Source organism: Argopecten irradians, chromosome 7 (assembly GCF_041381155.1).
Source record: "Argopecten irradians isolate NY chromosome 7, Ai_NY, whole genome shotgun sequence".
In the NCBI taxonomy this organism is placed as follows: domain Eukaryota; kingdom Metazoa; phylum Mollusca; class Bivalvia; order Pectinida; family Pectinidae; genus Argopecten; species Argopecten irradians.
This window is the reverse complement of record NC_091140.1, coordinates 29,893,244-29,908,620: the sequence shown is the minus strand read 5'-3', so window position 1 is coordinate 29,908,620 and position 15,377 is coordinate 29,893,244. Positions and strand designations below refer to the sequence as shown.

Below are 15,377 nucleotides of genomic sequence, written 5' to 3'. Positions count from 1 at the left end.
TACTTGTAGTGAAGAAAGACCATACGTATTAACTGGTAAATCAGAATGTTAGATAGTCATTATATTAAAATACAATCCAAACTTAAGTTTACGCTGGTAAATAAGATGGCGTTTCCAACTCCATTTGGGCATATATCAATGATCACCCAGATTGCAACTGCGAATCAAGTAGCCCCAAAGAAAATGGCGTCGGTAAGTCATTTCTTTAGTCCCCCTCTGGACTTCATAATTAATACCAGTGTCCAGGAAAGAGTTGTCGTTTAATTAGACTGATGTACAGAAACTTGTATAGTTACCGTACAAAAGTATTGTGTGTTATAATCTTATTGTATTGTAGGATCACACATATTCGGCCCCTGAGGCCCAGGATCAAAAATGGAAAATCAACAAATCACGTGAAATATATTGAGGCATCGATGCTCTCATTCGATGCTCTCATTCGGGTTTTTCACAAAGAAACCAAAGGCCAAGCTTAAACGGGACTCATGTTGTTGGTGATTTCTTATTGTCGTGATTATTTAGGTCATCTGACCCAAAGTTGTTATTTTTCTGGTCGATCCGAAATCCTGTAAACACATTTTGAACTTCTTCTCATTTGCTACCAGTGTGATTTGTCTGAAACTTTTCTGAAATCATCCTGACACGGTCCCGATAAAGTGTTTTTATTTTTCTGGTTGTTCCGAAATCCAAGTTGACAGCCACAGCCGCCATCTTGAAAACACATTTTGAACTTCTTCTCAAGTCCCACTAGTGGGATTTGGCTGAAAAATGTCTGAAATCATCCTGACATCACGTTACACTTTTTTTTTTGAAAAGAGGGCCAATTCCGGCCCCTTATGAAAATTTGTCATCAGAGTTTCGGCCAATTTCAATATTTTGAAATATTTCAATTATTGCTAAGTACTGACAAGATATATTTATAAGTCCTTTGTACTGAAAAATACATTTTTATCTTATTAATCATGTGAAGGTATATTACTTCCATAACCTGAGAGTCGACTAGTGAGCCATTTGCTTAATATCACTCATTATTTTTGCTGACTAACTGTTACGTACACGACCGACCTTAATGACATTTAGTGTATTTCATGAATTGTATATTTCTTTTTCTCTTGCAGGATTTTCAGACAAAAGTTGATCAAGCAAGTGAAGCAGGGGAAACTTTCTCCAAGTTGTATTATGACAGCTTTGATAAAAAGCGACATGTAAGTATATAAAAATCTATTGCACAAGGATCAGGGGTTCAAATGATATAAGCTATATATAATATATAAATGTCTTTGTCACATATATATATTTGCATCGCACTGCAACCCCACTTTACTTGTACATGAAACCCTTTCCAAACACAGTTAGCATATTTACCTGTGTATGAACTGCCATCTTATTGTTTTAATGCCATTATCATTGTGACATCACAATTGTCATGCCAGTGCTAACAGCAAGAAAAAATTACTTTACAGTTCAAATATTTTTCTTCTGACCATTCCGGTCCTACCTTTTATGCCTTTCAATTTTTTTTCATATATATTTTGTTTTAATCAAAAATATTTATTTACTATTTATAAAAAGAACAAACACAAAACTGATATGCAGTTGAACCTTGTTATCTGAAGACTGTGCTAAAACAAAAAGATTTCAAAATAAACCTGGTTGTTGGATGTTGTAGTTCTTTTAAAATTACATATCTGGTAACCCTGTCAAAAGGTCTGGGGGAGATCTTCTTAGCTTAGCACCAAACTTTTATCACATTAGATTGAGTAATCTATCATATGATCATAAATTTTAATTAATTACAATAATTACAGTAAATAAAGATGCCATAGCTGGTTACTTTCGCGACTTCACAGGACATTGATACGATTGTACAAAAATTTGAACTCTGAATTATAAAGAAATGGCAGACCCTTAAAGTGAACAGTCGGGCAAGGATGGCTAAAGCTGGTAAAAATGGTGTGAATTTATCCAGTATAATTTCTTATGAAATAGAAAAATAAAATCTCTCGTCAAAATCTGTCTGTTTACGAAGAAATTAATTTAAAGTATAGAAATCCTAAAACGTCCTTTCGGCTGATTATGTCCGTGGTTACAATTCCATGCAGCCTCGCTTTCAATGCTTTCAACTTTTCTTTATTTCAATGGTCAGAACTGGGAAACGTAAGCAGAACTTGACCGTTGTATTAATATGTGAGAACTTTTGGAAGGCCAATGAACGCATTTAGACTGGTTTTCTTTTCCCGACTATTCCTTTTAAAGCCAAATTGCGAATATTTATAACCTCTAAAATATGTCTTTAGACTAATCGTGAACAAGTTTTCCCTGCGAATATAACTGCCTATACGATAAAATGATTACCACTGTATAGTAAGGGAATAATTAATACATTTTTTTTTATTTTGTTTTCTAAGACGATCTCCTCCTCCTTTTGACAGGGTGTGAAGCAATGGTGACTGCCAACACTACGCCTGGTCAACCCTTTGCCAAGTCTATTGACACCAGATCACTATAGATGACCTTTCACCTTTACAATCAAAGAACAGATAATACAGTATAATGCCTTTTTAAGAGTATTGTTCGAGGTTCAAATTTTCATCAGAAAAAATGGCAGAAAATATGCATGTTGCTGAAGAAGAAGAAGAAGAAGAAGAGAATGCAGTTAAGTGTCCTTATACAGGCATTGGTCTGAGTGATACAAATGATTCGGAGCAGTTCGACATTAAAAAACATGTTCTCCAAATGACTATGGCAATGAATGTCAAGTCCCCAGACTCCAGAGCGTTTTATCAGGCGGTTGTGGAAAAGGATATCAACACCATAGAAAACTTGTTAGAGCAGAAGAAGGTTGATGTAAACCATATATTTATAGGAAGAGGACACATCCAGCCATGGCACCAGGGCTGTAGTGCTGTACACATTCTTTCTGAACAGCATAAGGATGAGACGTCTAGGAGCACTAAAATTCTACAGGTTCTATTGAAATATGATGCGGATATCATGCAGGGCAACAAATTAGGAGATCTAGCCATTCATATAGCTTGTAAATCTGGGAACTGTCATAACGTCCGTCTGTTTTTAGAACACAACGCCGCGTGTAAAGATGTCAAAAACAACCACGGCGTCACTCCTCTGATCAAAGCACTGTTTCATTTTCGACATCAATTCAAGAAAAGTTATATGAAGATTGTAAACCTCCTCGTCAATGCAGGTTGCGATGTGAATCTTAGTCCTGATTCAGGAATAAGTCCCCTACATGTGGCTGTGATAAAAGATAAAGACTTGACGGAAGTTCTAGTGAAAGCAGGAGCTAACGTTAACGCCATTTGTAAAGAGGGTAATAGCCCTTTACTGAGGGTTATGTGCCAGAACCATATACAACATGATATAGTGGCAACGTTGCTACAGGCCGGAGCAGACACCAAAGTTTGCACGCATCCTGGTCGCACTCCACTTCACATTGCTGTGTCCAAAAGTGACGATTTGAGTGTGAAGCATCTGTTGAAATACAACGCAGATCCTAATGCAATGGATTTGTACGAGACGACTCCACTATGGCTTGCTGTAACTGAACATAACATGAAGATTCTGCCAATGCTGGTGGCACATGGAGGAGATGTTAATCTGGCTACAAAATCAAAGCAATCACTTCTCACTGTGGCAATCTTAAACAACGATGTCGACATGACACTTTTACTGCTCAAGTTGGGTGCAAAGATATCCCTTGACCTTATCTTGCGTGAAAACCCATTTTTTCTTGCCATCAAGAATCGATCATTGCCTTTAGTAAAGATTTTATTGCAGGAAAACTGTCCAACAGATTTCCCACCGTACTGCAGTCCAGAGGTATCTGCTCAAATGGCAAAGGATTTAGATATTTTAAGTGTGATGATGACATCTGGTGCTAGATTTGACTTTGAGAGCCTTATTAACATAGGAGGATTGGATGAAGTCAAGTTGAAGGAACTCTTCGGTGATCGCATACATAATGTGCCAACATTACGTCACTTATCAGTCTTGCGGCTTCGTAAGATTCTTGGACTTAATATCAAAACTAAACTAATGGATTTGGTACATGAGAATCACTTACCTCAAAGTCTGATTCCGTATATACTGCTGAGTACCTCACTCCGTCTGTAGTAACTAGTTAGTGACAGGGTTGGCTGAAACTGGAGGAAGCCATATAGACATTCCAGCTTTACATATCAGTTACGGTTATTTTATTTAGAAGTTTATGTCAATCACAGAGCTGGTCAATTTATAACCAGCACTCTTGTTTAATTCACTACCGGTATATATATTGACAATATGTAGATTATGATATGTTGCATTTTATATTTCTGTTTTTTAAAAGGATTATTTCATTATATTTTACAATTAGCTATATGTAGAAAGGAATTCAAGTGTATGCATATTAAATGTAGCTTTTAGTTTCTCTTTAATTATATATTATATACAATGTATTTATGTTTTACATGAACATATTATTTTGTCTGTTAAGACAACACATCACATCATTATTTTAACTTTAAGTGCCTTTCATTGGTAATCATTCATTTTGGTAAAAATCTGAAAGATTTTTAACATAATTAGGTTAACGTCAGAATATATGTATCAGCTGGGAATTTTTCATGATTCCGAGGAATTCTGGGGGGAAAATCCCCTTGCAAACCATACAGAAATAAGACTTTATAGAAATCAAGATGGGAGTTAATGATTTGGAAAGTTTTAATTAAAAAAGGTCAAGTTAATTGAACATAGCTTAAGTGGGTCCCACTTTTTAAAAAGAACTGAAGTTATAGCAGAAATTGTAATGTCAATGCAGAGAACACTATGTGACTGTGGTAATTATATATGTATATAAGTGATGTCTTTCTGAACTCTCATGAGAAGGGGCCCCAGGTTATATGCAATTTAATTTCAGACTAAACGTGATATGCATTGCACTTTCTGGCAAATATCAAAATTTCTATGGCGACCCGTTTAAAATGAAGGCATGGGTAAATTTACAAGTATCGTGTTCAACCGCTTCTGTAATTAAAGTCACTAAGAATCATTATTAAATATTCGTGCAGTTGGTATAACTTAATTTTACTTACACATATACATGTATCTACAAATAGTGTTGATATTGGGTTCAGATTTAACTTTTTGCAGCTAATTGAATATATTTGAACTTTAAATGCTATGTTCATAAAAAATGTTATTAGATAAGTTTTATTTTTAAATCAAATAAAAAAAAATCAAGGATAGTTATATAAAGAATCAAGGATGATTATCAAAACATCATTATTTTTTTTTTACAAATTTGGACCCTTACAGTATTACATGACGATTAGGTTTTGTTTGATTTAATATTCTGTTATAATTACATGTATTATCAGTTATTTCTGATGAAATGATGTTGTGAAAATGAAAAATTTCCATGCTGTGATTTGCCAGGGGCATTATATTATGAAATACAGAAAATAAATTTCCACCTATTATTTTTATTTTTGTTGATTTATATATTCATTGAAAAATATTGATCACCTTCAAATTGTGGTACTATAGATGCATTAATATAATAATAGATAAGAGTATGTGTACCACTTTTGACTCAAAATATTTAGGACATCTTATATATATATATGTACATGAGCGTTTAATGCAACCAAATCTTGAATTAATTTTTTTTGTACCTTTCAAAAAATCAGACAAAAATTATTTTGCAAACAAAATAAAAACAAACTACTGGTATCTAGTATTTATGTGTTTGTGCAGTATGTGTTAAATATGGATTTAAATTCAAGGCAAGTAAAATAATTAAATTTGAGGTCTGGAAAATGAGGAGAGAAGTTTATATGGACAAATGCACTTTTTATATATGGTGGTGATGAATAATATCAATAACAAATAGAACAAAAATATTAAGATCGGATAGAACAAAACGGTACAATACATTACATTATCAATGAAATGATACCACTATTTTAACGAACTATTTTAACTTAACTATAGAAGAACATTTTTGCAACTAGCTAGAATAAGTCTAAATCACAAGATGTGTGTGGCTACTGGTCAGAATAAGGTTGATATCACAAGATCTGTGTGGCTACTGGTCAGAATAAAGTCGATATCACAAGATGTGTGTGCGTGGCGTGGTCAGAATAAGGTTGGTACCACAAGATCTGTGTGGCTACTGGTCAGAATAAAGTCGATATCACAAGATGTGTGTGGCTACTGGTCAGAATAAGGTTGATATCACAAGATCTGTGTGGCTACTGGTCAGAATAAGGTTGATATCACAAGATCTGTGTGGCTACTGGTCAGAATGAGGGTGGTACCACAAGATCTGTGTGGCTACTGGTCAGAATGAGTGTGGTACCACAAGATCTGTGTGGCTACTGGTCAGAATGAGGTTGATAACACAAGATGTATGTGGCTACTTGTCAGAATAAGGTTAACACCACAAGATCTGTGTGGCTACTGGTCAGAATAAGGTTGGTACCACAAGATCTGTGTGGCTACTGGTCAGAATGAGGTTGATAGCACAAGATCTGTGTGGCTACTGGTCAGAATGAGGGTGGTACCACAAGATGTGTGTGGTTTCTGGTCAGTTTGAGGTTGAAAGCATATGTGTGTGACTATAAAAAGCTACTGGATTTGATGACCTGATAACTATAGCCTGTCTTCTTTTGGCCAGAACACCAGAAAATGTTTACACTTACAAAGTTCCTTTTGAAATTTTGTGTTTTATTTCATAATGAATGCCCCTTCATTAAAAAAATTCATGCCCCAGAGTTTTTATTGGAATAAATACTGTCATTTTTTTACTTAAAAAAGTCGAGAGAAATTCAGAGTTACCACAGAAACACCAGCCTATGACACGCAATAATTGAGGCGTGCCCAATGTATGTCTGTTTTGAGATTAATGGTTTAAGATATGTAAAAAGAGATGTTAAATTGTTGTAGCTGATTCTCATAGATGAAAACATAGATTACTATTATAAAGTGGATATATGACATATTCTAGGCGAAATTTGTGACTTTAAATAAAAACAATTACTTAAAGAATATGTTATCGCTCTCCTACCTGGTTTTGTAATGCCAAGTATATATTCTCGTTACAAGGTTTCTTGTCTTTATTGTTCCACTGTTAGAAATTTTTGACATAATTTAAACACCTCCTACCTCTAAATGTCCCCTACTCTCGGCCCCCATTACAGAGGCGTCCTGCCCCCTCTGGGGGGTCACGCAGACCAACAACACTTAATTTACAAGCTCTGTCTGCACCTTCCCCCCAGGGCTATAGTCTTGTGTCGCCAATAATTTGGTTATAATCCATGCCAGAACTATCTATGACTATTAAGCGATTTTATTGTGATCTTACCTTTATTTCCCCTATTGGGGACCCAGAACCTCTCTGGCCCCTGGGGGGTCACAGTCCTAAAATTTATACTAGTTTCTGTTCCCCTTGCAGTTCCCAAAGGGAATGTTTGTGGTGCCAAATTTGCTCACAATCCATGCAGAAACTCTCAGGACAAGTTAGGCGATTTATAGGATTTAACATTTATTACCCATATTAGGCGCCCCGACCCTTCTTCCTCCCCAGGGGGGCGTCAGAGTCAAAATTTATTACAGGTTCTCGTTCCCCCCTTATCCCCAAAGACTAGTTTGTGGTCAAATTTGGTTAGCAATACCATGCAGAACAGAACTCTATGACTAGTAGTGAATTTATAGGATTTTACCTTTTTATTTCCACTACGATTCATGGCAGCTCCGCCCTACTACCTTGCTACCAGGGCGGTCAGAGCCAAAATTAATACAAGTTCTGTTTTCACCCTCTCTTCCCAAGGAATGTTTGCGATGCAAATTTTGTCCTCAATCCATGCAGAAAACTCTAGGACAAGTCGCGATTTATAGCGATGTACCTTACTAACTCTTTATTCCCCTATTGGGCCCGGCCACCTCCTGCTCCCTGGGGAGCTATTCGAGAGCGAAAATGTAAACTACATGTTTCATTTTCCCATTCTCATTCTAATAAAAGGATGTTGTTGACACAAAAATTGGTCTCAAAATCGATGCACATAAACGTACTATGACAATTTTCTACTTTAATATGATGTTTAACTCTTATTTTCCCTCTTGGGCCCCACCCCATCCTTGCCCCCGGGATGCCTCACGAGCCACAATTTTTTACATGTTCTGTTCCCCCTTCCCCCAAGGTTTGTTTGTGGCCAAATTTGGTTACAATCCTTGCAGAAACTCTATGACAAGTACGTCGAGTTTTTATTAGGATTTACCTTTATTTCACCTATTGGGTCCCTTGCCCCTCCTGCCCCCAGGGGGCTCAGAGCCATAAATTTATACAAGTTCTGTTTCCCCTTCCCCCAAGGATGTTTGGTGGCCAAGTTTTGGTTCTTAATCAAAGCCATGCCAGAACTCTATGACGAGGAGTAGTAGATAACCTATTTACAGTATAGGATTTACCTTTTATTTCCCGTTATTGGCCCCGGCCCCTACTGCCCCCCGGGGGGGCTCAAGAAGCCACAAATTTTATACAAGTTCTGTTCGCCCCTGCCCCAACAGAATCTGTTTGTGGCCAAATTTGGTTACAATCCATGAAGAACTCTATGACTAGTAGATAGCGATGCATATTTTATAGCCCCCCCGAATTTTTACCTTTATTTCATTTCCCTATATTTGGGCCCACGCCCCACACTCCTGCACCCCAGGGGGGCCAGAAGAGCCCCAAAGTATGTATCACAAGTTCTGTTCCCCTTCTCCCAAGGATGTTTGTGGCCAAATTTGGTCACAATCCATGCAGAAAGAACTCTAGGACAAGTAGCGATTTATTAGGATTTACCTTTATTTCCCCTATTGGGCCCCCGCCGCCCTCCTGCCCCGGGGGCTCAGAGCCAAATATTTATACAAGTTCTGTTTCCCCTTCCCCCAAAGGAAGCTTGTGGCCAAATTTGGTTACAATCCATGCAGAACTCTAATGACTAGTAGCGATTTATAGGATTTACCTTTTATTTCCCCTATTGGGCCCCGCCCCTCTCCTGCCCCCCCGGGGGGTCCAGAGCCAAATTTTATACAAGTTCTGTTCCCCTTCCCCAAGAATGTTTGTGGCCAAATTTGGTTACAATCCATGAAGAACTCTATGACTAGTAGCGATTTATAGGATTTACCTTTATTTCCTATATTGGGCCCCGCCCCTCCTGCCCCCAGGGGGTCAGAGCCAAAATGTTATACAAGTTCTGTTCCCTTCTCCCAAGGATGTTTTGTGGCCAAATATTTGTGTCACAATCCATGCAGAAACTCTAGGACAAGTAGCGATTTTATAGGATTTACCTTTATTTCCCCTATTGGGCCCCGCCCCTCCTGCCCCCGGGGGCTCAGAGCCAAAATTTATACAAGTTCTGTTCCCCTTCCCCCAATGGGAATGATTGTGGCCAAATTTGGTTACAAATCCATGCAGAACTCTATGACTCAGTAGCGATTTATAGGATTTACCTTTATTTCCCCTATTGGGCTCGCCACCTCCTGCCCCAGGGGGTCAGAGCCAAAATGTATACAAGTTCTGTTCCCCTTCTTCTCCTAAGGATGTTTGTGGCCAAATTTTGGTCACAATCCATGCAGAACTCTAGGACTAGTAAGCGATTTATAGGATTTACACTTTATTTCCCATATTGGGCCCGCCCCTCCTGCCCCCGGGGGGTCAGAGCCATAATTTATACAAGTTCTGTTCCCCTTCCCCAAAGATATGTTTGTGGTCAAATTTGGTCACAATCCATGCAGAACTCTATGACTAGTAGTGATTTACAGGATTTACCTTTATTTCCCCTATATTGGGCTCCGCCCCTCCTGCCCCCAGGGGCTCAGAGCCAAAATTTATACAAGTTCTGTTCACCTTCTCCTAAGGATGTTTGTGGCCAAAATTTGGGTCACAATCCATGCAGAACTCTAGGACAAGTAGCGATTTATAGGATTTACCTTTATTTCCCCTATTGGGCCCCGCCCCTCCTGCCCCCGGGGGCTCAGAGCCAAAATTTATACAAGCTCTGTTCACCTTCCCCCAAGGATGCTTGTGGCCAAATTTGGGTTACAATCCATGCAGAACTCTATGACTAGTAGCGATTTATAGGATTTACCTTTTATTTCCCTATTGGGCCCCGCCCCTCCTGCCCCCAGGGGCTCAGAGCCAAAATTTATACAAGTTCTGTTCCCCTTCCCCCAAGGATGTTTGTGGCCAAATTTTGGTCACAATCCATGCAGAACTCTATGACTAGTAGCGATTTAAAGGAAATGTTAGACGGACAGACAGACGGATACGGACGGACGGAACGGCGACGGTACGACGGACGCCCGCGCCATGGCATAAAAAATACTTAAAAATAAATAAAAAATTACTTATAAATCAAGTACATGGGTGTGCCAGGGGGCGGTGTCTATGAAATGTGGGGCATTTAATGGAATAAATACACTTTTTGGACTTAAAAACCATTAGAATCAAGATGTAGATTGCTGCATTGTTTTTACAGTTAATACAGAAGCTATACATGGACAGTGCTACATTAATCTGGAATGGAACCACTGTTAACGGATTAGAGAAGATCCTCAAATTCTTCGAGACCTTACCAACATCTGAACACTCAATAGATTCTCTAGATTGCCAACCACTAACAGGTATTATAGATTCTTATAGGCTTATCTACATTTGAACACTCCATAGATTCTCTATACTGCCAACCACTGACAGGTATTGTAGATTCTTATGGACTTGCCTACATCTTAACACTCCATAGGTTAGTTAGACTGCCAACCACTGACAGGTATTGTAGATTCTTATGGACTTACCTACATCTTAACACTCCATAGGTTAGTTAGACTGCCAACCACTGACAGGTATTGTAGATTCTTATGGACTTACCTACATCTTAACACTCAATAGAACACCAACCACTACATTAATTATTGTCACAGAAATCAGTGACTTTTAACAGATACTGTATTTTGGCCTATAAAAAGGTGAAAATTTATAATTACTTAGTCACAAAAGTGAGGAATTTTTCAAAATATTTTACTGGGTTACAAAAATGATGAAAATTTTGTATATTTTAATATTTTTGAGTGTTGTATAACTGCCCTTTAATCTCAATAGAAAATATCTGTTCCATTTTAAATGTTTTGCGTCTGCAAGAAAACAGTCATCAAAGACAATTTTTAGCACATTCTGACATATGAAGAACATGATTTGGCCTCTTGTAATTTTTATACACATGTAAATTTTTTCTGTGTTACAGACCAGGTGTCAGGAGGCCAGATGACAGTTGCTATCAAGACGTTTGGAACGGTGAAATACCAAGGCAGCAAGACGAGAGCATTCCATCAAAACTTTATGTTAACTTCACTGAACAATGTGTGGAAAATTGTCAGTGACAGTTTCAGATTCCAGGAATGACCAGGAACCTAATCAAAATATAAACCAATGATAGAAGTATAAACTCGGGAGTTATAGGTATAATTACCGGTACCAGAAAGAACGGGTTTTGATTTGAGTACAAGAGAGAGGCAGCATCAGTTTCATATTTCATTAATTGTAGCCAGCTAGAGATATCAAAAGCTAAATATTTCTAATGTGTCGAACATGGGAGAAAGAGATTTTGAGTTGAGTATATGCCACAGAGTTTTAGATTCTAGTACTAGCCAGAAAGTTTAAGATTAGAGTACTAAATAATAGGCTTGAAGGACCAACTTTGAAATTGAATAGCCTTGATGAACTTTGAACTTGAATGGCCATGATGAACTTGAATGGCCATGATGAACTTTGAACTTAAATGGCCATGATAAACTTGAATAGCCATGATGAACTTTGCACTTGAATAGCCATGATGAACTTTGCACTTGAATGGCCATGATGAACTTCGAATTTGAACGGCCATGATGAATTGTATTTGGACTGAAGTCCGCTAGACTTGGTTTTACCGAGTGTCAGCATTACATTAAACAGGACCAGCCAGACACCAAACCATTAAGATTCGTCCAATAAAAGAATGACTTTTATCCTGCTTTTCTTCTCTTTCTTACAAAACATTTCATAGTATGGAGAGATAAAACACTATTAACATACTTATTTTAGTGGTATTCATATTTTAGTGTTAATCCTATCTAAATAGTACATCATATTGTAGGTCTTTTTGATTAGTCAATAGGACAAAGCCAAAGTTGCTCTATTGTTTTGAGAAATCAGGGGGCCTGTTCAGGAACTTTGCAACAAATAGACATGCGCAAAGAAAGAAAGTAATACTTTCAAACATTTCCAAAACTATAAAACAATTGAAAAAAATCTTCTCTTCTCTAGAACACTGTATATAATGTTAACATGTACATATTTGAGCATTTCAGAAGCTTTAATTTTCTAAGAGAAATTGTGCTTATTCTTTATGTGTATTTTTTAGATCATCTGTACACCTTGCTGGCTGGTAGGCATTAGATAATCGAAAGTTCACAATAGTATTGGGCCTGTAGGATGCTGGGATGGAGAGCTACCAAGTTTGTTAAAAATACATTTGACATGCATTTTTAGTTTCTTTTAATTGAAATCCTCAAATACCATCTTAAAGTATATGATATACTTTAATGAAACATGATAAAATGCAGTCATATAGAAACATTTCCAAAGCGCCGTATCATAGGAACGTCACAATGTGTTGAAATTAATGACATCGTCGACAATAGTCACCACTTGTAATGATGATGTCATATCATTCTCTAACGCGTGTGAGCTGTCCCTACCCTGATAAAAGACAGAGTTGTCTTTTCCATAGCAACCCTGGGATAAGCATGAGAGAATAGGGATATTTCAGACTTAGGTCATGATACTGAGTGTAATTGAAATAGACAGTTGTTTTATGTGTCTGCCTGGAAACAGAACCAGAAACATACTTCAAAACATACTGATGCAAGCCCAGTCAAATTTTATCACAAATACGAAAAATTGTGAATCATAATTTATCTTTTGTATATAAATTACATTGTAGCACAATGTGTTGGTTTAATAATGGAAATACCCTTATCAAAATTTAGCGCTTCAAAGATGGGATGAAAAGCTCTAAAATAAGTTTTTACAGTACAAGATAGCCTTAATCTTCACGATAGTGATGTACACTCAACTCAAGGAGATCGTAACACTTCCTAATAGTGATGAACACTCAACTCAAGGAGATCGTAACATGTTTTTATTGATGACTGCAAGCACATGGAAAATGGAGGAAAAAGATTCAATACATGCATTCATCAATATTGTCAGAAACAGAAAGTTCAGTAGAAAGTAAAGAAGAAAAGGAGAAATATCAAATGAAAGTAGTCAACTGTTATACAGGATCAATTCAATAAACTACTAATAGCACTATTCCACTCGTGTGGATATGGTGAAATCATCATAATCTATACATTTATTATTGGTACACTCTTTTTAATACCGTATGGCAAACTTTTAGAACACTATAAGTATATTGGGAAATCATTTCCTTCAAAAATCTACAGAAAATTTATTGTCGGTACACTGTAAATATCTTGTGAAATAGCTTCAGTCATTTCTAATCTCACAAGCTTTTAGTTCACTGTAGATATCTTGTGAAATAGATTTCGTCATTTCTAATACTTTCAGTACACTGTAGATATCTTTTGAGACAGCTTCAGTCATTTTTAATCTTGCATACTTTTGGTACACTGTAGATATCTTGTGATTCAGTCATTTCTAAACTCCCATACTTTTAGTACACTGCAGATATTTTTTTAAATAACTTCCGTCATTTCTTATCTCCCATACATTTAGTACTCTGTAGATATCTTGAGACATGTTTCTGTTCCAAATATGCACATACTTTCACTCCAACATTAGATATCTGGTGATATAGTACTTTGATTACACTGGATCGGTAGTGAATGTCAGAATGTTTGAGGTGTCCTTTTCTTTTGTACTACAGATGTCTAATCCTCAGCACCAGCGCTATGCGCATGAACCTCGGGATGGACAATTTCTCTCGGATGCGTTGTGATCATATGCCTCTCAGAAAGGTCAGAATCCACAGCAAGTTTTTGACCCTGTGTATGGAGAAGGAATGATAATTAGTAAGCTGTTACAATAATGATTTACATGACTATCAAAAAGCTCAATGTAAGCTTGAGTTACACTGTGGTAGTAATCATCTCCGCCTTTGTAAACTTTTTCCTGTATAGCAGTAGATATTATCAAAACAACAGGCTCAGAAGTCCTGAATAGTAAAGCAATGTATGGGTACACAGAATGAGTTTTGCAAAGATTTTTTTTTTTCCAAAGTTTACAAGAGCCATACTTGCCAACTTTTCTAAAGAAAAAGTGCGTAAACGACATTTTCCAACCAAAACATGCGTCACGTGTGGTACATATTTAGCATAAATCAAGGGGAGATAATATTTATTAATAAAGAAAAAGTTTTTTGTTTCTTTTTTTCTATTTAATGCAGTGTATACAAATAAATATGTTGTTCTACACTTTCTTTTTATTTAAAAATAGTAGTCTGCCAAATATAAGCAGGCAAACTCTTATATAGACAGAATTAGACAGAATTAAAAATATCATAACTTGATTAAAATTGTATCATTTAATTACAGAATCAGTTGTATTGATGGTCCATGGTGCAATTTATGTTAAAATATTATTTTCTTTCTTAAAGTTAAAATACATATGCAGGGCTTTTTTTCAACATGATTTGGGGCCGAAAATCGGCCCCTTTCCCCATGGCAAAACCTCTAAATTTTTCCCAATTCAAGCCTTCAATTTTCCAAAATCGAAATTTCTTTCAAAACTATCCAAAAATATTACATGAGCTTAGTTGGTTAAGACTTTAAGTATTTGTGAATTGGCTTCAGAAAAGTACATAAAATACATTGGAAATAAAAAATTCTTATTTGTTATGCTTAATATCATAATTTTTCCCAAATCCTGGTTTTGTCGCACATTTTCCCAAATTCAAAGCCATAGGCCCCATTCCCAAAGCAGTGAGAAAAAGCCCTGATATGTATATATATATGTGAAGAATTAATCTGGCTGATAGTACAATATCCATGGTACAAATATTTTAGTTCTTTTTTTTCAAATTTATATTTAATTAAATACTGCATGAACTTTAGATCAAATTCCAGAGTAAGCTTAAATAATGTATCCTTTATTATTAACCAATGAATGTTTAGTGTTTAATCCTGACATTGTGAACACAGAATTAACTGATTCACATCACAGAAAATGATGGAACAACTCTAAGTAAAAACTGGAAAATATCCTTAATCTCTTTGACCAATTTAGCATTGAAGGTGTTTCTTTTAAATCATGCATTTAAAATGCTTAAAACAGCCCC

At 36.6% G+C, this 15,377-nt stretch overlaps 2 protein-coding genes across 8 annotated transcripts in view; one reads left to right on the top strand and one right to left on the bottom strand.

Moving 5' to 3' along the window:
* The first annotated feature begins 90 nt into the window (after positions 1–90).
* On the top strand, positions 91–12,042 carry LOC138328099 (NTF2-related export protein 2-like). Of its 6 annotated transcripts, none has more exons than XM_069274721.1 (4): positions 91–192; positions 1,119–1,205; positions 10,521–10,665; positions 11,283–12,042. In XM_069274721.1, the coding sequence occupies exons 1-4, from the start codon at positions 106–108 to the stop codon at positions 11,438–11,440; spliced, it is 477 nt and encodes a 158-aa protein (XP_069130822.1). In that variant the 5' UTR covers positions 91–105; the 3' UTR covers positions 11,441–12,042. The 6 variants fall into 6 exon arrangements, with proteins under 6 accessions (XP_069130822.1, XP_069130817.1, XP_069130821.1 ...); XM_069274722.1 differs by lacking the exon at positions 91–192 and adding an exon at positions 471–494; XM_069274716.1 differs by lacking the exons at positions 10,521–10,665; positions 11,283–12,042 and adding an exon at positions 2,433–5,486 and having other exon boundaries at positions 167–192.
* A 1,160-nt stretch (positions 12,043–13,202) lies between these two features.
* The window catches only part of LOC138328095 (E3 SUMO-protein ligase RanBP2-like), a 36,797-nt gene continuing 34,622 nt past the window's right edge, over positions 13,203–15,377 (bottom strand). For both annotated transcript variants that reach the window (XM_069274713.1, XM_069274712.1), the window contains exon 35: positions 13,203–14,085. In XM_069274713.1, coding sequence (XP_069130814.1) covers positions 13,972–14,085 — 114 coding nt within the window. In that variant the 3' untranslated portion in view covers positions 13,203–13,971. The remainder of the gene's footprint in view (positions 14,086–15,377) is intronic.